This window comes from Sus scrofa, chromosome 3 (genome assembly GCF_054392235.1).
Source record: "Sus scrofa isolate SSC_HxYL_T2T_F1_AM1 chromosome 3, Sscrofa_HxYL_maternal_Yorkshire_Landrace_v2.0, whole genome shotgun sequence".
NCBI classification, from domain to species: domain Eukaryota; kingdom Metazoa; phylum Chordata; class Mammalia; order Artiodactyla; family Suidae; genus Sus; species Sus scrofa.
In genome coordinates this window covers 3,926,044-3,950,747 of record NC_139385.1, presented here as the reverse complement: position 1 = coordinate 3,950,747, position 24,704 = coordinate 3,926,044, and the positions used below count along the sequence as shown (strand labels likewise).

Below are 24,704 nucleotides of genomic sequence, written 5' to 3'. Positions count from 1 at the left end.
TCTCGCAATTCCAGAGGCCAGAGGTTCTACATCAAGGCTTGGCAGGGCCCTGCCCTCTCTGAGGGCCCTGGGGGGGTATTTCCCAGCTCCTGGGGGTGGCAGGGGCTCCTTGGCCCTTGCATGCATCACAGGACTGTCTTCTCAGTGTGTGTCCATGCAGAAGTTCCCCTGCCAGGAATCAACCCCAAGCACAGCAGTGACAATGCTGGGTCCTTAACCCACGGAGCCCCCAGGAAACTCCTCAATTTCCCAATTCTTTTTTTTTTTGGTTCCTGATTTTTAGAGTGACATATGGAAGTTCTCAGGCTAGGGGTCAAACTGGAGCTATAGCTACCAGCCTCCACCACAGCCACAGCAACACGGGATCCGAGCTACATGTACGACTTAACACCACAACTCATGGCAATGCTGGATCCTTAACCCACTGATCAAGCCCAGGGATCAGACCTGCATCCTCATGGATACTCACTGGATTCACTCCCACCGCACCAGAATGGGAACTCCAATTTCCAGTTTTTTTTTAGGGCCGCCCCTGCAGCATAGGGAAGTTCCCAGGCTGGGGGTCAAATTGGAGCTACAGCTACTCGCCTACACCACAGCCACAGCAACTCGGAATCTGAGCCACGTCTGCAACCTCCACCACAGCTCACAGCGACGCTGGATCCTTAGCCCACTGAGCGAGGCCAGGGATCGAACCTGCATCCTCATGGATACTAGTCAGGTTCACTAACTGCTGAGCCACAAAGGACACTCCAATTTCCCAGTTCTTCTATGAAGAAGGAAGAACTACGAACTCCAGTCCCTGGACGGGGTCACCAGAAAAATCCAGTGTGACCGCAGCTTGGCTGCGTTTTCATTACAATCATCTTAATAGCATCTGCAAAGACCCTGGTTTCCAAATAAAGATGATTCTGAGGTTCCGTGGACGTGAATTTCGGGGGATGCTCTTCAACCTAGGAAGTCGCTGAGGTGCCCACTGCCCTGTCCGCCACGGCCCCTGTTTGCGGAGCCACAGCCTCTGCTTGTTTCTCTGCCAAGTCATTTCCCTTGAGGTTCCTCTGGTTCCTGGCTCTCAGGTCTCGGCCAAACAAGATAAGCCTGAGGAGCAGGTGAGATAAGGATCAGGTCAGGCTCGGCCAAGCCCCTGGGCCTTTGCCCAGGCTGGGTCCTCCACCGGTCGGTCCGCGGCAGCCGCCTTCTAGGGCCACTCAGACTGTGGTTCAGGGCGCTTATGGGCTCAGGTGGGACCCCCTCCCGAGGGCAGACACTGCGTCCTGGCCTCCGGTGCCTCCGAATGGACTCTCCTTGGAAATAGGACCTTTAAAGGGGTCATGAAGGGGTTCCCCTCGTGGCTCAGCGGAAGCGAATGTGACAAGCATCCATGAGGACACAGGTTCGATCCCTCACCTTGCTCAGTGGGTTAAGGATCCAGTGCTGCTCTGAACTGTGGTGTAGGTCGCAGACGGGGCTTGGATCTGGTGCTGCTGTGGCTGGGGTGAATGTCGGCAGCTGCAGCTCCAATGCGCCCCCTAGCCTGGGAACCTCCATATGCCGTGGGTGCGGCCTTAAAAAGACAAAAATGAATAAATAAACAGAGGGATAATTAAGGTGAAAGGAGGCCTTAATCCAATATGACTGGTGTCCTTTTAAGAAGAGATTAGGGGCGTTCCTTGTTGGCCCAGCAGGTTAAAGACCTGGCATTGTTATTGCTGTGGCATGGGTTTGATCCCTGGCCTGGGAACTTCTGCATGCCATGGGCACAGCCAAAAAATTTAAAAAAAAATAAGGAAGCAGAAGAAGTGATGACACAGACACACACAGCAGGACGAGCATGTGAAGACACAGGGAGGAGTTCCCGTTGTGGTGCAGTGGTTAGTGAATCTGACTAGGAACCATGAGGTTGCGGGTTCGGTCCCTGTCCTTGCTCAGTGGGTTAACGATCTGGCATTGCTGTGAGCTGTGGTGTAGGTTGCAGACGTGGCTCGGATCCCAAGTTGCTGTGGCTCTGGTGTAGGCTGGTGGCTACAGCTCCGATTGGACCCCTAGCCTGGGAACCTCCATATGCCGCTGGAGCGGCCCAAGAAATAGCAAAAAGACAAAAAAAAAAAAAAAAAAAAAAGACACAGGGAGACGATGACTGTCCCCAGGCCAAGGAGAGAGGCCTCAGAACACAGCCCCGACGACTCCCTAGCCTTAGACTGTCAGCCCCAGACTCTGGGCATCTAGTGTGCGCTGTTTGAGCTGCCTGGCACGGGGTGTTTGTTGCAGCAGCCTGAGCAAACTAATGCAGCATGTTGCGGAGACACGAGGTGGGTCTGGATATGCATACACACAGCAGTGCATTCTGGCTCCTTTTGGGAGGCCTGGCAGGTACAGAACAAATGCACAGAACCTGTCCATAGGTCTGGGCTGAGAGAAGGATCCAGAAGGGCCCACGCTGTGACCAGCAGAGCCCCAGATCCCCCCTTACTCTGCAGATTCCTGCTGGAAGCTTTTGCAGGAGGGTGTGTGATGTCGTAATTGAAAACAAAGGCGGGAGGTCCCGCTGTGGCATAAGGGGATTTGGGAGTGCTGGAACACAGGTTCATCCCACCCTGGCACAGTGGGTTAAGAATCCGGCGTTGCTGCAGCTGCGGCTTAGGTCACAGCAGCAGCTCAGATCTGATCCCTGGCCCGGGAGCTCCCTGTGCTGTGGGGCAGCCAAAAAAGGGAAAAAAAGAAAATGAAGGCGGTTTTAAAATGCTCTGTTCTGGAGTTTCCATCGTGGCTCAGTGGTTAATGAATCCGACCAGGAACCATGAGGTGGCGGGTTCCATCCCTGGCCTCGCTCAGTGGATTAAGGATCCGGTGTTGCCATGGGCTGTGGTGTAGGTTGCAGACACAGCTTGGATCCCGTCTTGCTGTGGCTGTGGTGCAGGCCGGTGGCTGCAGTTCAGATTGGACCCCTAGCCTTGGAACCTCCATATGCCACAGGAGCAGCCCTCAAAAGGCAAAAAAACAAAAAAAAAAGTTCCGTCCTGCAGCCTCTCCCCTGGGATGCTGTACTTGTTGGTATCCAGGCTGTTTGTGGCTTTCCCTGCGGCCCCCACAGACTGGCCGTGTCATCCCGTGTGCCCCTGTCTTGTCCCTGCCACGGCCACCTGGCTCACGTCTGTCTCCCCCACCGACGGGGGCTCCCTGAGCGCGGGGACCAGGGTTATGCCCGTGTGTCTCCAGAGGGCCCAGGGCCGGCGAGTGGTCCGAGATGATCTGTTGAGCAAACGATGGAGCCTGGGCACGGGAAGCATGGGGAGTGGCCTCACGTCCTGGTTCCCGGCGAGGGAGCTGGTCCCCGAGCCCTATTGTTCCCACATCCCAGCATGGGTGTCGGGGGCTTGGTCACACATAGACGGCCAGGCAGGGCTGGGTCAGGTTGGAGCCCGGGCGCAGCTCCTCGCACCACGGTGATGGACGTCTCACGTCCCACTAGGCCTCCTGGGAAGCCCTTGGCCTTGAAGAGGCTGGTGAACACAGCACTGGGCAGCTGGAGAGGCCACTGGTGAGGATGGAGGGTCTGATTTGCTAGCGGGGGCCCCAAGCACGGTGGAGGGTTCCACCTCCCCCGCCTGGGCCCTTGGGCTGTGACCTGCTGACTCTGGGAGCTGAACGCCCTGGAGAGCAGTCATGGGGCGCCAGCCCGAGCTTCCTGCTGGCCACAGAGCCGCAGGGTGGGGTGGTACCCAGGATGGTTGGACAGGAAAAGAGAAGGTGCCAGACAATGAGGGTGAGAAGGACTCAGGATTCGGGAGCACTGAGTGAGTTAGTACGGCTGTGTGACAAGTGACTCCAACACCTAGTGTCCTAAGCCATTTTATTCTGCTTGTGGGCTCTCTGGGCCAAGCACTGGGGAAGGGCCCGGTAGAGCTGACCCGTTGTCTGGTCCATGATGACTGGGGGCTCGGCTGGGAAAGCTCAAGGGCAGAGGAAACCTGCTATGGATCCTCTGAGGGCATCTGTCTGTGGCTGGGGATTGCAGTTGCCCGGGCCCACGCCTGCAGCTGTCGGCTGCGACACCTACTTGCAGTCCTCAGGTGGCTTGGGCTTCCTCGCAACATGGCAGCCACAGGGGGCACAGCGTTGTGCGTGGCAGCTCCAGGCTCAGCAGGTGGTATCCCAGGGAATTAGGCAAGAGCTGCCATTGCATTCACTCAGTGGGACTTCTGCCACAGTCTACTGGTTACAAGCACGTCACAAACCCCGAGCCAAGAGGAGGGGGCATGGATGCCATGTCTTGATTGGAGACATGGCAGGAGTCTTGGGCAGCACGAAACGAGGGAGATATTTTTGGATGCTTATAGGAGCTTCGTTCTAACCTTTGCTGGCACCTCCGTCTCTGCCCACCTCTGTATACAAGTCTCCAAGCCAGGGGTGTTTGCACCATGGAGACTGGCAGATGCCGGAACTCGGGGCTTCCGTCCTGGCCACCCCTGCGTCAAACATTTCCCAGCACTTAGCGACCACTGAAATGGTACCCACAGGGCGAGTCTGGAAGATGGATGGACGGGAGTGTAGGCTTCCTGTGGCAAGTTTAGGAAGCGTATTCTCAGTTCTTCTCATCCGAACCCCCTGTTTTCTTCATCTATTGCTGCAATAACAAGCCACCCCAACACTAGTGGCTTGAAACAATGACAGTCATTTATTTTGCTCGTGAGTCTGCAGTTTGGGCCGATTGCCAGTGCTCCACATGGCATCTGCTGGGACGGGGGTCGGGGCTGGACACCCACCTGCAAGGGGCTCACGTGGATGCAGGCTGGTGACCCGAGGTCCCCTTCCATATGGGCCTCTCCTCGGGCTTGGGCTTCCTCACAGCATGGTGGCTGGGTTCCAAGCGTGTCCCCCAAGAGGCAAAAAGAAGAAGCTGCCCGTCTTGAAGGCCTGGCCAGACTTGGACACCGTCTATGCTGTCGCTTGCTGTTGAGCCATCAAAGAAGCCACTGCACCAGGCGGAGGAGACGGGGGACTCACCTCTGAATAGGGCCCCATTCTCGCATCGCCACCCTCCCCCGGAGGCCAGAGGAGCTGAGGCTGGCCCTTCTGGGTTTTTTTTTTTTCTTTGTCTTTTCTAAAGCCACACCTGCAGCATATGGAGGTTCCCATGCTAGGGGTCGAATCAGAGCTGTATCTGCAGGCCACAGCAACTTGGGATCCAAGCTGCATCTTCGATCTACACCCCAGCTCACGGCAACACCGGATCCTTAACCCCCGGAGCGAGGCCAGGGATTGAACCTGCGTTCTCACGGTTCCTAGTTGGATTCCTTTCCGCTGCACCACAACGGGGACCTCCTGGCCCTCCCTTCTGATTTCTCGTTTCCTTCCGCACCCCGCCCCCTTCTGTGGACATCTGCAGGGCACCCAACGTGCCAGGGCTCAGCCAGGCAGTAGGTGATGCCACCAGTGCCTGACGCGCACATCCCTGCCCATTGTACAGACGAGAAGACTGAGCCTGACCAGGATCACAAGGGGAAAGGGACAGAGGTGGGGTTTGCCCCCCTGCCACCCTCGCCCTTGTATCCCATCCACGTCCCCTGTCCCTAGCGACTTCGGGGACCATGGCTATTCAGTCCCCTGCTACCTCCAGCCAGACGTGGTCTCCGGGGCCTTTGGAGCCTCCATGGCTTGATGTGTGGGGACAGCCTCCGACTGATGGCGAACTGAGCTGACACGTAATTTGTACCTCGTGTGCGACGATGTGGCTGTTGCCAGAAGAGAACCGAAACCAGCTATGAATAATTCCCGTGCTTTCAACACCCCACCAATAAAATGAGTGTTGGAATAAATACCACTCAACCCACCCAGGCGTGAAGGGGAGAAGAGATACCTGAAGTCACCTGAGCCGGGCTGCCGTGGGCTGAGGCGACGGGGCCCTGCTGCTCGTGGACCAGACCCAGCTCGTGCCCAGGAGGTCGGCGGGGCCGCCGTGGGCCGCTCATGGCCACTGTCCCTTGTGCTGACCTGGGGTGGCTGGTTTCCTGGGTCGGGAAACCAGCCAAGAGGCCTTGTGTGACTCTCTCCCCTCCCCCAGGCCCAACATGCCACCCCTGAGCCAGACAGACCCTGGGGGCCCTCTGGGCCTTGGCATAGGCTGTTCTTTCAGCCTGGAATGCCCGACTCTGCCTTGCGAACTCCTATTCATCCTTGAAAGCCCCACCCAAAATATTGTCATTCCATTCATTTGCCAAGGTCTTCTGGGCTGGGCACAGCGGGGGGAATGATAACACAGCAAAGGGCCTCGGAATGTCTGTGGCCCCCAAATCCATCACCCGCACAGGCGATGGTATCTGGGGTGATTAAGTTATGATGGTGGCGCCCTCACCAATGCGATTAGTGACCTGGTGAGAGAGACCCCAGAGAAGACCTTGTCTCCTCCCGTGTGTGGACGCAGCAAGAAACAGCCATCTGTGACTCAGGAAGCGGGTCCTCCAGACACCAAACCTGCCGGCACCTTGAACTTGGACTCGCAGCCTCCAGAACTGGGAGAATTAAACAGGGTGTGTTGTCTGAGACGCCCCGTCTGCAGCTCCGTGGTTACAGCAGCCCGACTGGCCGGAGACAGGCTGAACTGGGTCTCCCCAGAATTCCCAAGTTGGAGTCCTAGCCCCCCGGGCCTCAGACCGTATTTGGAGAAGGGGCCTTTAAAGAGGTAATGAAGCTAAAATGAGGTCATTCGGGTGGGCGCAGTCCAATAGGTTGGCGTCCTTATAAGAAGAAACCAGGGGGAGTTCTCTTGTGGCCCAGGGGGTTAAAGATCTGGCATTGGCATTGTCACTGCAGCAGCTTGGGTTGCTGCTGTGGCGTGGGTTCGATCCCTGACCTGGGATCAACAAAATAAATGAGAGTTCCCATTGTGGTGCATCGGGAATGAATCCGACTAGGAACCATGAGGCTGCAGGTTCGATCCCTGGCCTCGCTCCGTGGGTTAAGGATCCGGCGTGGCTGTGAGCTGTGGTGTGGGTGGAGGATGCGGCTTGGATCCTGAGTGGCTGTGGCTGTGGCGGAGGCCGGCACCTGTAGCTCCGATTGGACCCCTAGCCTGGGAACCTCCATATGCTGTGGGTGTGGCCCTAAAAAGACACACACACACACGCAAATAGAAAAAAGAAAAAAAGAAGAAACCAGGATATAAACGTGCACACTCAGAGGGACGGCCACGTGAAGCCGCAGGGAGAAGGTGGCCTCCACAAGCCAACGAGAGGGGCCTCAGAGGAAACCACCCCTGCCCGTCACGGGTGCTGGGTGGGCAACCGACCCTCCCACTCCTGCCAGCCTGCCCTGCCCTTGACCAGAGGAAACCCCCCAAGTCCCAGCAGCTACTGACCGAGGCCCTCCGATCAGGGGAGGAGTGCCGAGGGGGACTGGCCGGCTCCCCGCACTGCCCCCCACCATGAACCTCAGTCTCCCCGTGTGTGTCATGGCTCGGCGGCAGGACCCCCATCTTTCTGTAGGGGTCCCAGCACTGGGATAAGGCAGAGGGACCAGGGGCCAAGGTCAGTGTTGTGGCTGGAACTGTGTTCCCCACAACGATGTGTTAATGTCTTAACCTCTGGAAGCTCCATTATGTAGGCTTATTTAGAAATCGGGGAGTTTCCGTCGTGGCGCAGTGGTTAACGAATCCGACTAGGAACCATGAGGTTGCGGGTTCAGTCCCTGCCCTTGCTCAGTGGGTTAACGATCCGGCGTTGCCGTGAGCTGTGGTGTAGGTTGCAGACATGGCTCGGATCTGGCATGGCTGGGGCTGTGGTGTAGGCCGGCAGCTACAACTCCGTTTTGACCCCTATCCTGGGAACCTCCATATGCCTTGGGAGTGGCCCAAGAAATGGCAAAAAGACAAAAAAAAACCCAAAAAACAAGAAAAAAACAAACAAAAAAAAAACCAAAAAAAGAGGAGAGAAGCTCCCTGCTGGGCTAGTGGTTAAAGATCTGGCATTGTCACTGCAGCAGCTTGGGTTGCTGCTATGGCGTGGGTTCGATCCCTGACCCGGAATCAACAAAATGAATAAGAGTTCCCATTGTGGTGCATCGGGAATGTTTCCGACTAGGAACCATGAGGCTGCAGGTTTGATCTCTGGCTTCGCTCAGTGGGTTAAGGATCCGGCGTTGCTGTGAGCTGTGGTGTAGGTTGCAGATGTGGCTTGGATCCTGAGTTGCTGTGGTTCTGGCGTAGACCGGAGCTGCAGTTCCAATTAGACCCTGCGCCTGGGAACCTCCATTTGCCGAGCGTGCGGCCCTAAAAAGCAAAAAAAAAAGAAATGGGGTGATTGCAGATGTAACTAGTTAAGATGGGGTCACACTGGAGTAGGAAGGGCTTTTAATCCTATAGGACTAGTGTCCTTTTAAGAAGAGGAGTTCCTGTCGTGGCTCAGTGGTTAACGAATCCGACTAGGAACTATGCGGTTGCGGGTTCGATCCCTGGCCTTGCTCAGCGGGTTAAGGATCCAGTGTTGCTGTGAGCGGTGGTGTAGGCTGCAGACGCGGCTTGGATCCCGCGTTGCTGTGGCTCTGGCGTAGGCCGGTGGCTACAGCTCCAATTGGACCCCTAGCCTGGGAACCTCCATATGCCGCGGGAGCGGCCCAAAGAAATGGCAAAAAGACCAAAAAAAAAAAAAAAAAAAAAAAAAAAAGAAATCGGGTCATTGCATGAGGTTCCCATGGTGGCGCAGCAGAAACAAACTAGTGTCCATGAGGATGCGGGTCCGATCCCTGGCTTTGCTCAGTGGGTTAAGGATCCAGTGTTGCCGTGAGCGGTGGTGTAGGTTGCAGACACAGCTTGGATCTGGCGTGGCTAGGGCTGTGGCATAGGCCGGTGGCTATAGCTCCGTTTTGACCCCTAGCCTGGGAACCTCCATATGGCATGGGAGTGGCCCAAGAAATGGCAAAAAGACAAAAAAAGAGGAGCTTCCTGCTGGGCTAGTGGTTAAGGATCTGGCATTGTCACTGCTGTGCTGCGGGTTTGATCCCTGGCCCGGGAACTTCTGCACGCCTCGAGCGAGTGCGGCCAAAAAAAAGGAGAGACAGACGGACCCAGAGAGGAGGGCCTCCTGTGATGATGGAGGCAGAGAGGGGGTGAGGCAGCTTCGAGATGAGCAGCACCGGAAGCTGGGAGAGGCCTGGGGCAGAGTCTCCATCGCAGCCCCCGCGAGGGAACCGACTCTGCTGACATCTTGATGTTGAACTTGTGGCCAGAACTGTGCAAGGATACATTTCTGCTGTTGACGGCCACGCCGCGTGTGGCCACTGCCATGGGGGCCCAGGAAAGCAGTGGAGTGGCTTTAGTCCTGTCCTGCTCACGAAGCGTCGGGGCAGCAGCCCGGGGGCAGGGCTGACCACAGCCCACGCGGCGCACTTGGGACATCACACTTTCCGGGCACCCGCTGGGTACCCAGGAGTAGAGGGGTGCGGCGGTGGCGGCCACCTAGGTGTGGGGCTCCCAGGCCCCCACGGCCACCTGAGCGCCTGCTAGTGCTCAGAATGATGAGCCTCTGGGGTACCCCGTGCACGGGTAACTGAGGCACACACACTCTCACCCAACCCCAGGAGAGGAGGTACAGTCAGCTCCACTTTACAAACAGGAAAACCAAGGCTCAGCGAGGGGAAACGGCTTGTAAACATGACACACACCCAGGAAAGAGCAGAACCAGGACTCGAACCCAGGCCAACCCGCTCCATTCAATCAGCACCCCCTGGTGAGCACAGCCTGGCCAGGCCAGAAACAACCGAGTTTGAGCCCCAGCTTGGACAGGGTGACCCGGCGTCTCCTTTTCTGACCTTGCCTTGGAAGTCGCAGTGTCACTTCATGCATCTGGCTGGAGACACGAGGTTCCACCTTCCCTCGGGGGGCATGTCAAGGTCGCGGTGTGGAAGGGACGCGTCGCGCAGCCATTCCCAGAGAAGGCCGAGTGTCATGCATTCACGGCAGCCACTCTGGGAGCCAGGCCCCATGCCCCGCAGCAGGGCATTTTATCATCTGGAATTGGAATTGTGACCTGTGGTGCCGGTGCGGGCAGGGTGTTGAGAGACAGAAACAGAACAAGGGGGAGGGGGAGAGGAAGGCCGGGAGCGGTTGGAGAAGCCTCGAGGTTTGTGGCCAATGCAAAGCCCAGTGGTGAAGTTCTGCCTCTCGGGCAAGGCTGTGTGGTAAATGTCATCCATCCGTCATTCTCAGGTCTGATTAGACCTTGCCCTCCGAGAAGCGTGTGATGGGTAGAGAGCGCATGTGTCGTCTGTTTTCTGTCCCGCATTACCATTGCTCCTGATAAAACCGAGAGAAGAAAAAGGGGCATTGTCTCTTTCTTGCTGCACGTGTGAGGCTGGCCATATCCTACCACATAGAGAAAACCGATTTTTGTAGGAGAGAATGGGGCCAATGGAAAAGGAATTAAAAGTGTGTGGGGGGGTACAAGAGCGAGGGGTGGTGTGTGCCCTTGATCCATCCATACCTGAAGGCATTACACTTCAGGGCTTCCTAGTTGTGGGACCCAGGATTTTTTTTTTTATTTAAGACAGTGAAGGTACCAACCCCGTAAAACACCTCTTTTTGGCTTTAGGTTGAGGCTCTGCATGGTCTGGCTGCTCCCACTTTCTCCTTGGCAGTGCTCACCCCACTTAAGAGCTCTGTTAACTAACTGTCCCGCTCCGGGACTGTAAGCGCCATGAAGACAGGACTGGCGTATTTTGTTTACCACTTTATTGTCGGGGCCAAGCACAGAGCCTGACTGGCAAGTATTTGTTCGGCAAACACAAGTGGATAAATGCAAAAGGAAGGATAGAGGTTTTGGCACTGAAAATCCTTTGTGCAGTGATCTCTTTTGGCCTATGATGGCCTCATGTATCAAGCTGCTGAGATGTTGGGCATTTTCGTCACTGCAGCATAACCTAGCCCATTCTGATTGATAAACCAGCTTCCGGAGACGAGTGGTCCTGACCCCTGGGGCTCTGCTGGCTGGGCTGCCCTGAGTCACCCCGTCCAGATACTCTCCCGCTTCTGCTCATGTGTGCTTCCTGCTGGCACCTACACTGGGATGGTGCAGGAGTTTGCTCAGGCTGCGATAACAGCGGGTCAGACGGGGTGGCTCAAACAGACAAGTGTCATCTCTCAGTTTGAAGGGTTGGAAGCCCCAGTGGAGAGGAGGCCAGAGTTGGTTCCTCCTGAGGGCCGTGCGGGAGGACGTGTTCCAGGCCGCTGCCTCTGTGGCCCACTTCTCGGATGCCAGTCTGGTTGGATGAGGGCCCCCCCCCCACTCCACCGGGACCTCATGGGAACGAATTACAGCTCCAAGACCGCACTTCCTCATCAGGCTCCATGTCGAGGTACTGGGGGGTCAGGACTTGAGCACAGTAATTTTGGGGGGAATTCAACACACAGTGGCCTCTCAGAGGAAGAGTCAAGTGAGCAGGGCTGGACAGGGGAGAGAGAAGCCACCAATTTCCAGCAGAAGGAACGGTATAAGCAGGCCTTTCTGGCAGGGGTGGCTCTAGAAGGTTCTTGAGACTCCCTGTGGCCCAAGAAAGTATGTGAGTGCGTGGGGGGCTGCTTCCTGCTTCTCTCCAAGGTGGAGAGAGACCTGCAGAGAGAGTGGAGGGCCGCAGGAAGGGGGGGCCTGGCAGGTTTGATCTTTGTGGGTTTGTTTTTGACTTGATGCTGACTCTGGAAACGGATTGATGTGGGGGTGGGGGCCAGAGAGAGGCAAGAAGGAGAGGGAAGCTTTCAAAGCTGTAGCCATGGGAAATGTTTTTATTTTCTGCTTGAAAGAAAATGCCAAAGCAGGATCTTAAAAGAAAAAAGTGGGGGGGAAGGGGTGCAGAGTGAGCGAGGCGTGTGAGAATGGGGGTGGGGAGACATCCTGGGAGCCTGGGGGGGGGGTGTGGGTGGGCAGGAGGGAGGCCTGGGAAGAAGGGTGAGGCCCTGTTGTCCCTCCCTGAAGATGACACCTCGGGCCACAGAGCACCAGTGGGGAGCACGGAGGATGGAGGGCTGGGCAGAAACCTGTCTGGCTTGCTTATTGTCACCCAGCCTGGGTGACCTAGGGCCCCCAGGGACCCTTTGGACCCAGTGTGTCCGCAGCAGGGCACAGACGTGTGGCACACAACGCGTATGCAAGAAGCAGAAAGAACACCCGGAGACTGGGGTGTGTGTGTTGTCGGAAACCTGGAGCCTCAGAGGGTGATGGAGCGTGGGCTCGTCCAGGTGTGTGTGAGCCTGAGCGCCGTCGGTCTGTCTGTCCGTCTGGAACTCTGACCGCACGCTCCGCCCTCCCAGCTGGAAAGGCGGGCCAGGCTCCCTAGGACATCGTGACCTCACCCTGCCCCTACCAGGCCCAGGCCACATGGACTCCCATTAACCCCTGACCCCTGTTGCTGCCCCTCCAGACTAGGGCAGGAGAGGGCCCCTGGAGAAGGGGGACAGGGGCCGGAAAGGGGGTGGCACAGGCTGGATTACCTTCTCTGAGCTAGTCTTGGTCAGGGATCCCAGGGGTGCTGGCGGGGCTGCATGAGCCCACTGTTGCTTTTTTCTGCATCTCTGCTTTCTCCTCGGTTAAATGGGCGTGACAGTACCTAGGGCTGCCCGAGCCTGCCCAAACCAAGGGGGGGGGGTGGCGGCGGGGGGTTTGCATCAACAGGAATTTGCAGACTGAAAGAGAGGGAGCTGGCTGTGGGAGGGGGTGGGGCAGGCTGGATGTGCAGGGGCCCGTGGGTCGTCGGGGCAGTGGGAAGGGGCGGAGGTGCCTCTGGGGGCCAGGCTGGCAGTGGAATTTGCTCCAGAACTCTCAGCATGCATGGGCTTGTCAGGCAGGGGTTCAGAGGCCCAAACAAAGCTGGGAACCAGCAGCAGCAGCAGCAGCAGCAGCAGAAGGGGACCTCTGGGCGACCCCCCTGCCTCCCGGGGCGCTGACTCCCCCCACCGAGGTACAGGGCCCCTCCCCCTGCAGGCACACCCCTCCTCCAACACACGTGCTGCCAAGCCCTCCATTAGTCACCCTGGCACTGACATACATAAATCCCATTAGTCACAGCCGCACAAACTCGCTTGCAAACACACCCAGGCGCACCCAGACAAAGACGGCCCTCAAAGAAGCCTTGCTTGTCCCCCGTGTCTCTTCCCCAGTGCCTAGAATAGTGTGGGGACACTCGGGGCTCAGCGAACACGCGCTCCGCTTCCCCCAAAGCAACCCTCTCCCCCAGCAACACCCCCTACAACTGGGCACTGCCAGCCCCCCCCAGGAACCACCGCCACCCCATCCCCTCTGGGTACACAGGTACCGAGATAAACGCCCACGACTGCCCTTGGCCAATCCCTCTTCCGCTGCTCTCGGGAGGGGGGCACTGCTGGCATTGTGGCCCCCTCCCCAGGCCTGTCCTCTGCCGGGTCTAGCAGGAAATCCATTCCCTAAGGTCAGCGAAGCTCCTGGGCAGGCGGCCCCCGTGCTGATTTATTGGCAGTTTATTTGGAGAAACTCTATCGCTCTTGGATTCCGGGCGGGGGAGTGGGGGGGATAAGCTCACGGTGGACTTTAACCTTGGGCTGAAACCGCAGCGCTTTGTTTTCGGAGGCGCTTCCTGGGGCGCCGCGGGGCCGGGCTCGGGGGGAGGCACGGCCGGAATGCGGCTGGGCAGCCTCTCCACTCCCAGGCTGCGTTCCCGCCGCCAAGGGGAGTGCTCAGATTCTCCGCCTGGGTCCCTCTAATTGTGCTTCTAGAAATCCGAGGAAGGAGCCACAGCTCGGCAGAGAGTTTCCGAGCGAGGTTTCCAAACCCTCCGCCTCCGACATCTGCCACGTGCCCGTCCGCAGTCGTGTCACTGGCACGGTGAGGTTCTCGGGAGGCACCCAGGAGGGGTGAATGCCTACCCCTTCCGAGGTTGTCCCCACCCCAAGTCTCGAGCAGGGGCGGTTGCCCGGAGGGGACGGTCCCCATCGCGTGCACCACTCACTCGGCTGATTCAGGGCAGGCGCCAGTGTGAAGGCCTGTTCCCCTACCCCCTGGCAGAGAGACAAACAGTGCTGGGGACATTAAATGTTATTATTGCAAACGCGCCATCTCTGCTCCCCCCCCAACACCTCCGGTCTCGGATAGAAAGAATATCGCCCCAACCAAGCTGCTGCCAGTGCCAGACTGGATGGTTTGCCTATTTGCGCCAAAGTGGGTAGCTGACGAGGCACCGAACCAGGACCAGACAGCGAAAAGCCCAGCATATCCCTGGGCGGAGGAGAAGATGGGCTGGTACCCGATGGGGAACCGGATAAGCCCCTGCCTCCAGGCCAGGTGCCTGCAGACACCCAGCGTGGTCCAGCAGAAAAAGGTCCCCCTCTGCGCCTGGTGCACCACCGAGGGCTCCGAGGGCAGAACGTCACCCCGGAATTACAGCTGGGTCTGCAGAGAGGGGTGGCAGGTGGAGTTCCGAGTTGCCGTTCTGACGCTGACCCTGGCGCTGCCTCTCGATGGCGCAGGCAGAGCCGGAGTTGGGCTCCAGCGGGTGGCCACCACCCATTTCAGCCTCACCTAGCCTTCCTGAGCGCGAGTGCCCGGCCCGGGTGCCCCTACCCCAGGCAGCGATCCGATGAGGCCCAGGCCGCCTCAGTCTGGTGGCCGCGGGTATGGAAGATGGTGGCACTGAGTGGGCAAGGCTTTTCCCTCTGTCTGGTGAACAGGGAAGCTTCTGGCTCGACTCCCTGTGCAGTCGTGGGGCTCCCAGGCCCTGACCAGGAGAGCAGGGCACCTGGCGCCGTCCTGGACCTGGGGTCAACCAGGAGTACCCGCGTGTGAGCAGCACTAAAGAGGGCTCCCCCTCGCCGAGATTTATGGCGGCAGCCAGCCCCCTGAGCACGGAGTGTCTCTCTCTGTCCCTTCAGAGCCAAACAGTGGAGTGGAAGACCCGACCCGGCCGGGGGGGAAGAGGCCGGGGCCGGAGGCGGGGCCGAGAGCTGCCGCGATCTGCCAGGGGCGGCGGGGCGCTTGGGTCTGGGCAGAGCCTCGCGCCCTGTCCCTGCGGCTTTCTGGCGCCGCGTCCTTCGTCTTCCTGGCGAGTGGGGACCAATCTCAGCTGGACTGGCCGGACCTCGGCTCAGCGCCCAGTCGTGGCTGGGCCAGTCCGATCAAGCGGGATGGTGAGCCTGGCTTTCCCAGGCGGAGCCTCTCCGGGTTTTAGAGGCACCCGGACCAGGAGCTCCCTGGTTGCCGGACCTGGAACCTGGAAACTTGCGCGTGCAAGACCGGGGCGCTCGGCTTCCCGAGCTGGCACCCGGGGCTCCCTCCGCCGAGGGGCTGGCGGCGTGTGGGGACTCCCGTCTCCACGGGCAAAGGAGGTTTGGGTGGAGGTGGTTCGGGTGTCCTAGGCTAGGAAACGATGCTGGTTTCTTTTCTGAGGAGGGGGCGGGGGGGGGGAGAACGGGTCCGATCGGCCAGCGCCACCAGGGTTCCCTGAGTCGGGCAGGATTGACCGAGGCGCGGGGGACTGCCGCCGCGCCAGAAAGGCGCAGCCCGGGAAAGCGGAGTCCAAGGTTGGCCTGTCCTTTGGTTGGAAAACAAAAGGGAAGAATTTGGTCAGTCAGGCCGCGTCCACGGAGCTGGAGGCCTAGGAACGAACATACAAAAAGCCTGGACCCTGGCGGCCCAGGATGGCCCAGGACCGCAGCGCTGGCTTGGGAGGCTTCTCCGGAACTGAGGTTTGGGTTGCAAGGAGGTTCCCCGCCCTTCAGCCGATTTTCCGCCCGCCAGTACAAAACACACACAGATACACACTGCGTCAACAGTCTTTTTGGCCAAGGATCCTGCCGAGTAAACACAAGGACGGGGGGGAGGGGGAAGATGGCGGCGGGGCCGGGAAGACTGCGGGCCGCCGGCGGGGAGCGGCCCCGCGCCCGGCGCCCCGGCCCGCGGCTCCCGAGTGCGCGGCCACCAGGGCGGGGAGGGTGTTTCCCCAGACACCGAAGCCCGGCTAGGAGTGCCCATACGAGCGGTGGCGTCGTGGAAGGAGCCTGGGCTGCGCCCATCCCTCGGCCTGGGATCCGTCCCCCGCCCCAAGATGGCTCCCGGCCGCTGTTTACCCGGGGACCGCGGGCACCGGGACGCGCGCCGCCCGGGAGGGGGGCAACGAGCTGGGCGCCGGCAGGGCGGCTCCGCGGCGTGGCCGGCTCGCGCCCGTACACCCGCGGCAGCTCGGAGCACCGGGCGGGGCGGGGGGGCAGTGTCCGTCCTGCGAGCCCCGCTCGGCAGGCAGCCGGGAACCTGGAGCCACCACCGCCATCTCCGCGTTCCCAGGCCCGGCGCCCCGGCCGGGCTCTGGCAGGAGGGCCGCGCAGCGGCTCGCGCGGATGCAGGTGTGCGCGGGGAGGGCGGCACCAGGGGGCCGCGGCCCACAAAGGCCCGGGGTACGGGCTGGGGAGGGGGCTTCGCCTGCCCCAACCTCTGCCCTAATGAAATGCAGGCTCGGTTTGCCACGCAGACTAGGCGCACCCTTGGAAATGCAAACGCCATTTCATTGGCAAATGCAGGGCAAACAGGCAGAATTTTTATTAGCAACTAAATGATTTATGGCACACAAACCCCGCCGCCACAATTACGGCGTCTTCGTGCATCCAGGGGTGACAACATTAAACATTTATAAAAATAGGCTTTTGTTTTTTTCCACCCGACAAGCCCTTTGTATTCCCCACCCCAACTCTCTCAACACACCTATTTTTTTCCTTGAGCTATATTAAACAAAAACATTCCAGATCCCGGGGCGGGGAAAACAGAGTGGGAGATCAGGGTCTGGGGGCTGAATATTGAGCGATGGGGGTTCGGGCGTGGGAGGGTTTACTAGGAACCTACAAAGACCTCTGGCTAAGACTCAAGGACGCTCGGCGCTCACCCGCGCTGCGCCCCCGCGCTCGGCCCCTTCCCCTGCCTAGGCTTTCAGCAGCCTCGAGCAGCTCAACTGCATTTACTTTATTTTTGCAGTCACTCCCCCCTCCCCCAAGGCACACAGACACAATACCTCCTTTCTCTAACCCCCCTCTCCTCTCGGTCTTTGCTCCCGGCCGTCCCGGGGCTGCACCGGGAGCTTCCCGCCGCCCCGGCAGCCACTGAGACCGGCGCGCCCCGCTCCGCCGCGCGTTCCCCTCGGCTCCGGCTATTTTCGTTCCTTTCTTGCCTTCACACTCCTCCCTCCCCCCCCCGCGGAGCTCCAGCTTCCAAAAGAGGGCAGCCTAGAAACCAGCGCGGGAGGCTCCAGAAAGGGCAACTTGAAACTGCCCTCAAGAGGCTGAACTTTTTTCCTCAAATTTATACTGGAATTAAATTAGACACCCCCAGTTCGCTCTCCAAGCCTACCCCCCCTTCTTTTTCTAAAAGTGGAGGAAAGAAAATAGAAAAAATTGGCGCTTAACTAGCTCATTTTTCCCTCCCTCCCAGAAAAGTTGCCTTAAAAATGGATTGGAGGAAAAAAGAAAAAAAATAGAACAAGCGATGCCAAAACGCTGAGTCCGCAGCGCGGGGCGAAAGAGCGGGCTTCTCTTGTTTTAATTAAAATCTAATCACCGCGGTTGCTCTCCGAGGCAGGATCGGCAAGGATTTCTGCCCCTCCAGGCTTCCCTCTGAGGGTAGGTAATGCCTAGCCGGGCACCGGTCCCTGTGGGGCTGCGGAGAGAGGGTGCGGGCCCCCAGGACTGCCCCTCCGACCGCGTCCGCACTCTGCGCCCGCGGCCAAGTAGGTTGCCGCGGGCAGCTCCCGGCGACTCAGCCCAGAAAGGATTTTGCTGAAAGTGCAAAATAAAAGTACAAAGTCTGGGGGATTGGGACTCCCCTCCCCCTCCGGCCGCCGCGGCCAGCCAAGCACTTTTTGGGCTTGGCTGCTGCTTCCTCTGAGCTCAACAGATTTTTTTTTTTTTTTTCCCGGTCTCGCCCTCCCTGGAGGGGGCGCGGCGGATGGAAGGCGAGAGAGCCCCCAGCCAAGAGGTTTTTAATATTACACTTTAATAGGTTTCAGAAGGCCCCGTGGAGAAATGCTAATAGGCTGAAATGTCAGAATCGAGAGGGAGTCAGTTCGCGCTCAGCCGATCTAATCCTTTTTTCTGCTCTGATTTTTTTTTTTTTTGCGGGGGGTGGAGAGAAAGGGAGGGGAGCGCCCACGCAAAGAGAGCCTTTGGGGAGGGGCGCGGTGAAAGCTCCGCAGCCGGGCCGAGAAAGGGGCGCGCCCTGGCCCGCGTTTCTATAGGAACCCCTTTTAGAAGATTAGAGACTCACCCGCTGCCCGCCGCCGTGGCCTTTCCAAAATATTAATCAGTAACCATCTGACACCGCGTTTCAGGGAGGAACCCGCAGACCCGGGCTCGGAAAACGGCCTTCTCGCCTGCCCATCCCACCCAACCGCGTTGCAGGGGAAGAGGGAATGAATCGCAGCTTTGTTTTAAAGTGGGGGGGGGAGAGGGAAAAAGCAGCCCTTGTCTGTTTTGGCGTCTCCACCGCGCGTTCTAGAAGGCGCGCCCCAAGGGAGGTGGGGAGCCGGGGGCCTGGGCGCGGGGTGCAGCAGCCCGCCAGGCCCCAGGCCCTTCCCGGCCCGCTCGGCCCGTCACCTCCTCCTGCGAGCAGGAAGCTGACAGGCGGCCCATTAAACCGCGCCTTGCAAAGCCCTGGATTGCGGCGACAACCATCTTCCTCTATTTTGATCACTCAGCCCAGACGCTGGGGGAGGGGGGGAGGAAAAGGGAGGAGGAGGAAGGGGGGGGCCCAGAGCTGGTGGAGGGGGAGGAGGGCTGCCTAGAAACGGCCCGGAAAAATTCTCACCACCAGTTTTGATCATTCAACCCCGCCGAGGGGAGCCTGGAAACTGCTGGAGCCCCTAGGTCCGTAATTGGTTTTATAGGAATGGCTGGGGGCCAAGGTGTTTACATGCGCGTGATTGGCGGCGCGCGCGACCAATGGGTGGCGGCCGGAGGCAGGCCTTGGGGGGAGGCGGGCACCCGGGAACAATGCGTGTTTCTTCGCTGGAGAGTGCTCCCCTCCCCCAGCCTCCTCCTCCCCCCCCGCCTTTTTTTTTTTTTTTTTTTTTTTAGCTCCAGCGAGAGGAACTTGAAAGGGGGGTTGTGTAATGTACCTTTTCCAATCCCGGGCTGTATATGGAGATTTGGGATTCTTTAAACCGGCGCTACCTGGATTTTATTAAAAAGCGGGGAGCTCGGCGGGAGGAAAGCTGGCTTTTCCGGGGGCTGCGGGAGCCCGGCCGCGGGAGGGCGGAGGAGTTGGCGCGCCGAGCGCTCGGCCTGGGGAGCGGTTTTCTACCAAAAAAAGGAAAGGCGGGCAAAAAGTGTGAGGCGGCTGCGGGTGGCGAAGGGGAGCAGCGGCAGCGGGATGGCGGGCAGCACGGGAGCCTAGCCGAGCCGGGAGCCGGGGCCGCCGCCAGAGTCGCCGGAGCCGGAGCCCGAAGCCGGGAGCCCTGCAGCGCCAGGTACGCCGCCGGGTCGCCCGACCGCCCCTGGCCGGGCGCAGTGGTCTCCAAACTTCTCCAGATGGCCCCCCACCTCTCCTTCCCCTCGGGCTGCGCCGGGGATCCCCACAGCTCTCCGGCTCTCGAGAACTCAATCGGGGGGTCAGGGCCGGCGTAGTGGGGCGCCCTGGGAGGGGTGGGGGCGAGGCCCTGTGCCCCGGACGCCCACCTGAGCCCCCAGCTCTTCTCTATCTTGCCCAGCCCTTCTCTAGCCCGCCCAGCTCGGCCGAGGGGCGTCGGTTCCCTCCTCGGTTCCCGGTAGGCGGCGGGGGAGCCAGGGACGCCGAGACGTTTTCGATTATAGGCTGTTTTTAATTAAAAGCCGGAATTCAGCCATTTTAACTGCATTTAAGAGGGGGAGAAAAGTAGGGAGAACGCAGCGGAGCCCGCAGATGGCCAAACCAGCTTCTCTGCCAGAGCAAGGGTGTTTCGGGGGGCTTCACCTCGACTTCCCCAAAGTGGGGCGCCGGGGCATGCCCCGCAGCGCTGGCTTTTAAAAGAAAGCTACACAAAGAACATTTTTTTTTCTTTTTTAAAATCACGGAACGCTTCTCGCCTCTTTGAGGCAGTATCTTCGGATGTGGCGATCTTAGATTTTTCCAAAGTAAACGCGGATCTGGTAACCGGAGCCTGATGGGAGAGAGCAAGGGAGGGAGGGAGGAAGAGGGTGTTTGTAACCAAAACCAGGTTAAAATAAGCACCCTTAGGAAAGTTGGGGAGGAAGGCTGGAGTAGGCCGGGGTGGGGGGGGTCTGCAGCTCGGGGGGCTGGGCGCTGGTCGCGGGGCGCAGGGCGGGCACCCGGGAGCCGATGGCTTTGGCGTGATCCTCGGCTCTAGGAGCGGCCGGCCTCTTGGAATCAGGAATCCGAGCTGCTGCGGGCAGGCGGAGAGCGAGGGCAGCCTTGGCTCCCAGACCCCCTCCCGCCCCCGCGGGAATCGGCAAACGGCAAATCTTTTCAACAAATAGCTTTAAACGGGAACTACAGGGGGATTTGCCCAGCGCTGGGGGAGGCGCCCCTGGGTCGGCCCGCGCCGCCAAGGTTTTCTTCGTAGGTTGTTTTGGGGGGAGTGGGGGAAGCTAGGGTCGGAGGGAGACCCTCGAATCTTTCCCTTCGCTTCTGACGCCCCCCAGATCCCCCGCGCCAGGCCACGTCCTCGGCGCAGGATTCCCAGGCCAGGGCGTTGGAAAATGAAACTAAGGCTTGTTTTGAAGGATTCTTTCCAGTCCTCGGGCGAGAATGCCACGTCTCGGGTCCTCGGACTTAGACTCTGCGACTCACAGTGGCCCGAGGAGGGTGGCGCGAGGGCCGACGAGTCCCCTTAAAAATAACAAACCCGCTTAGCACCCTCGCTCGCGAAAAAACTACAAACTCCCAGGCTCCGGTCGAGCTCCGGGGAACCCAACTCCGAAAAGGGAGACGAGGGCCCATAAAGGTTAAATATTAAACTTTACGGATCAGATAGTGACATCGTGTTTAGGGAGACATTTCAAACTGCTCGTGGCAAGGGTTCACGGTTTGAAACCCCGGAGCCTATGACGCCCAGGAATCCAACACACTCTGGAGGTTTGTATTGACGCGCTCCCGGCGCGGCCCAGAGGCCTTGCTCCGTTTCGGGAGCACCTGTGAGTTGTCCGGGCTGAGGCGCCGTGAGCCACCGGCTGCTTTTTAAACCGGGTCCCCGTGAACCTGAAGCCGCCGGAGGAAGGAGCAGGGCATTTTACTTATTCTGTAAAAAGGGGCTACTGCCCATTGCATTTCTTTCCACCCCCTCGGCAGCCCCCGACCCTCCACGGCAAGACGACTTTCTGAACTTGTTTCTCCCCCCCTCTCCCTTTTTTTTCTTTTCCCTTCTCTTTCTTCCGCGGCCCGTCGCTGCTCCCCGCCAAGACGCCTTGTGCGCCGCCTCGCGCAGCTCCGCCTAGCCGCTCCGAGGGGCCCCACCACCGGCCGTCGGTGCGCCGCGGGCCGCGGGCCCGCCGCCGAGCGCAAGCCCCGCTGGCCGCCGCCATGCCCGCCGCGGAGCCCCCGCCGCTCGAGGACTCTGGGACTACGCCGAAGCCGAACTTTTAGGTCCCACTGAACGAGGCCCGCGGGCCGGGTGGGGGGCTGGCCGCGGCACTCCCGCGGAGGATGGATGGCCGAGACTTCGGGCCCCCGCGGTCCGTGCACGGCCCCCCGCCGCCGCTGCTGTCCGGCCTGGCCATGGACAGCCACCGCGTGGGTGCGGCCACGGCCGGACGCCTGCCCGCTTCAGGCTTGCCCGGCCCGCTGCCGCCTGGGAAGTACATGGCCGGCCTCAACCTCCACCCGCACCCGGGTAAGTGCCCTGCGCTGTGCCCGCCCCCTCTTGCCCCCTCGGGATCTTGGGGGGAGGCCCGGGGGATCTACGCGGTCTGTCCCTCACTCCCCACCCCGGAGTTCTCAACCGGGGTTCGGCGACTCCCTCTGCCTTGGCGGGTCCACGGGGTGCAGGCAGGCGCAGGTCCCCGGCGGGCGGGCGGGGAGACCCCTGGGCCCAGGGCAGAGGCCAGTCTGGAGGCCCCAGGGGAGAGGGGCGCGCGGCGCAGCTGTCTTCCCCCCGCACGCCGCGCTCTGCGGAAATCGGAGCCAGCCGAGGTGATTCCAAACTCCAGGCCTTTCGGCTGGAGCCTGGGCTGGAGTTTTCAAAATCTGAGCGAGAGAAGGACAAGCCAGCTCCATACCCTTTGAGACATCTGCTCCCAGAGCTAGAATACTTTTCTTGGCAAATGTCTTTTGGGCGCCATGGGCCCGAGTTCCATCCTTGGCTTCCGGACTCTCGTGTGGGGTCCCCGGCCAGGCGCCTGGGGGTGCGGCAGGACCGAGACCCCAGCCCTGGGAATACGGCCTCTGGTGGGCTGGCGGCGGCGGCCCTCGGGAGAGACCCCTCAGGCTCGGAAAAGAGAAGGGCAGTTGCAGGACCTACTCCCCGGGAGGAGGGCAGCACCCGCGGCCCCGGGGACCCCATGTTTTCCGATGGGAAGGCGGGTGCACCGCGCGGCGAGGATGCAGACTTTGGGCAGCCGCCATCCCGAAGCGGCAAAGGAGCGGATCCGCGGGGCACGATCCGCGGAGGGAATGCCTTTGGCCGGACACGCAACCGCGGGAAGAGGTGGCCGCGAAGGCCCGGTGGCTCCCGCCATTTCCCAGGAGGGGCTGCAGCCTCGGTGGGGACCGCACGGGGGAGGGAGAAGCTTGCCCCAGGCGGGCCTCGGCTGCCTGCCTGCCGGGGTGGCAGGGAGACGCGGGGACCTTCAGACCTGCCTTTGGCCGCCGCAGGAGACAAGTCCCTCCTCCCAGGGCTGCCTCCAGCCTCTGTGCCTGGTGTCCCACGCTTGCAAAAGAAAAAGACAACAACAACAAAAAGACTCAGAAGAGAAAGCAAAAACATCTCTTCCACAAGATTCTTGTGATTTTTCCGGGAGCCCCCGACGCTCCCTTGGCCCTGGGTCTTGGAGGAGAGGACAGCTCTAGCTGCAGCAGCCGCTTTGGCCCTGCCCCGCCGACCCTGCCCGCTCGCTGTTTCTGCCGCTCTCTTTGATTTTTTTTTTTTCCTCTTGGAACTTTTCAGGAACCTGAGTCCCAGTGCTCCGCGGGACAAAGGGCCTTTGTGAGGCGCCAGGCGGGGGAGGGGCGCGCGCGGGGGGGTCGGGAGCGCGAAGATCCCGCCTGCGGGGGCACGAGGACCGGGTCTGGCCTTGGGGCGCGTGGTGTCTCCCGGGAGCTGCGGGCCCCGTTGAGGGCTGGGGTTTTCTCCCAAGTACTGCCCTGCAGCCGAGGCAGGGGTGCCAGAGACTCCAGAGGAGAGGCTGGGGGCAGCCCTGGCGTACAAAGGGCCGAACGTCTGTCCCCGTTTGCACGCCCCTAGAGGCCGCGGCAATTTTTGTGTTTGGCTTTTGGAGTGTGCCTGGCCCGGCTCGGGGAGGTGGCAGGGTTCTGTGGCCTAGGAGTCAGACCCTGGGTCCTCCTGGCTGGCACGGCCTTCACTCGCCTTCCGGGAGCCTGAGAGAGGGCGCCGAGGACTCCCGATCTCCAGGCTGGCCGGAGCCTGGCCGCGGCCAAGGGTTCTAATCGAGCCGGGAAAAAGAGCCACTACTCAAGGGGGCCTCTGCGTGCGCGCCCCGTGCCAGGGCGCGGCCAGCCCAACCGCCGCAGCCAGGCCGCCTAACGCCCAAGAGGTAGATGGAGGGGCTGAGAGGGGGGGCGAAAGGACGTGGAAGTCGGAGGGAGGCGGCTGCCGAGGCCTGTCCCAGCACCTTCTGCGCTGGGAGTCCTGCGTGCTCCGCGGCTGAGGTCATGGAGGAAATAGACGCGCGCGGGAAGCGCTGCGCCGGGCAGGGCATGCCAGCCGCCGTTGGGGCCGCTGCTCACCCAGCGGGGAGGAGTGGGGCGCTGGCACTGGCTCTAGCTGTCCCCACCTTGAGCGGCCGCGCGCCGAGACCTAGGGACCCCGGGCCAACGCCCAGAGCCAGAGCCCTGTGCTAATCCCATTAGCCTGGCGGTGGGGAGCTGCTCCCCATTCACTGCTCGGGGTGGGGCCGGATTACACATTCCTTTGCCCAGCACCCCTCCCCCCTTCCTCGCGGGGTGCAGGTGCTAAATTCTCTCTTTTCCACGCGCTTCACCTTCTTGGCTATCAGCTCCCTAAGTCTCGCCAGCGGTTATCAGCTTCATCTTTATTTGTTTATTTTTGTACTGGGAAGCCTGGTGAGGCTGAGCTATTTGCCCGGGGTCACACAGCCAGAGAGAGTGAGAGGCCGAATCACCTCTGGACTCCAGCGGGGGCGGGAGCTCGGGGCCGGATCCAGCTCTTCCAGGCGGAGGCAGCTCTGTGGGTAGAGCACACAGCTGGAAAGGTCCGTGGCTGGGGGTGGTGGGATTGGGACCCGGTGCCAGCGTGCATTGATGGCTGTGTGTGCCCGCGCCTGCCCTGAGTCTCTGGGAGGAGATGCATTTTCTGCATCACGAGTCTAAAGGCCGAGAGGGTTAGAAGGGGAAGTGAAATTGAGAGTCAGCGGGGGTTGGGGTTACAGGGTTGTAGGGACCTTTCCCTTAGTTTTGAGTATCCATAGGTATGAGCCCTACCTGTTTGCTGCAGTGTGAGATGGACAAGTGAGTGACAAGCTCCCCGTAGACCTGCCCAGGTGCCCTGGAGTGGGGAGGCCTGGGCTGCTGCCCTCCTCATCACAG

The 24,704-nt window shown here is 60.2% G+C and overlaps 1 protein-coding gene and 1 long non-coding RNA gene across 6 annotated transcripts in view; one reads left to right on the top strand and one right to left on the bottom strand.

Annotated features, from left to right (window-relative positions):
- Positions 1 to 3,833: 3,833 nt before the first annotated feature.
- Positions 3,834 to 18,406, bottom strand: LOC106509619 (uncharacterized). 3 transcript variants are annotated; one of them, XR_014840001.1, is made up of 7 exons: positions 18,255 to 18,406; positions 9,802 to 10,285; positions 6,353 to 6,509; positions 5,858 to 6,008; positions 5,612 to 5,732; positions 5,114 to 5,380; positions 3,834 to 4,973 (listed from the first exon to the last, which is right to left on the bottom strand). It is a non-coding gene; the product is annotated as an uncharacterized LOC106509619 (long non-coding RNA). The 3 variants fall into 3 exon arrangements; XR_014840000.1 differs by lacking the exon at positions 6,353 to 6,509; XR_014839999.1 differs by lacking the exons at positions 5,114 to 5,380; positions 6,353 to 6,509 and having other exon boundaries at positions 4,657 to 4,973.
- Positions 18,407 to 19,089: 683 nt separating this feature from the next.
- Positions 19,090 to 24,704, top strand: part of TNRC18 (trinucleotide repeat containing 18) — a 93,995-nt gene continuing 88,380 nt past the window's right edge. Inside the window, exons 1-2 of one of the 3 annotated variants that reach the window (XM_021086041.2) lie at positions 19,090 to 19,455; positions 21,384 to 21,813. In XM_021086041.2, the coding sequence (XP_020941700.2) occupies positions 21,627 to 21,813 (187 nt within the window). In that variant the 5' untranslated portion in view covers positions 19,090 to 19,455; positions 21,384 to 21,626. Of the gene's footprint in view, positions 19,456 to 19,854; positions 20,114 to 21,383; positions 21,814 to 24,704 lie in introns of those variants that run through there. The other 2 variants (XM_085016306.1, XM_085016307.1) reach the window with 2 other exon arrangements.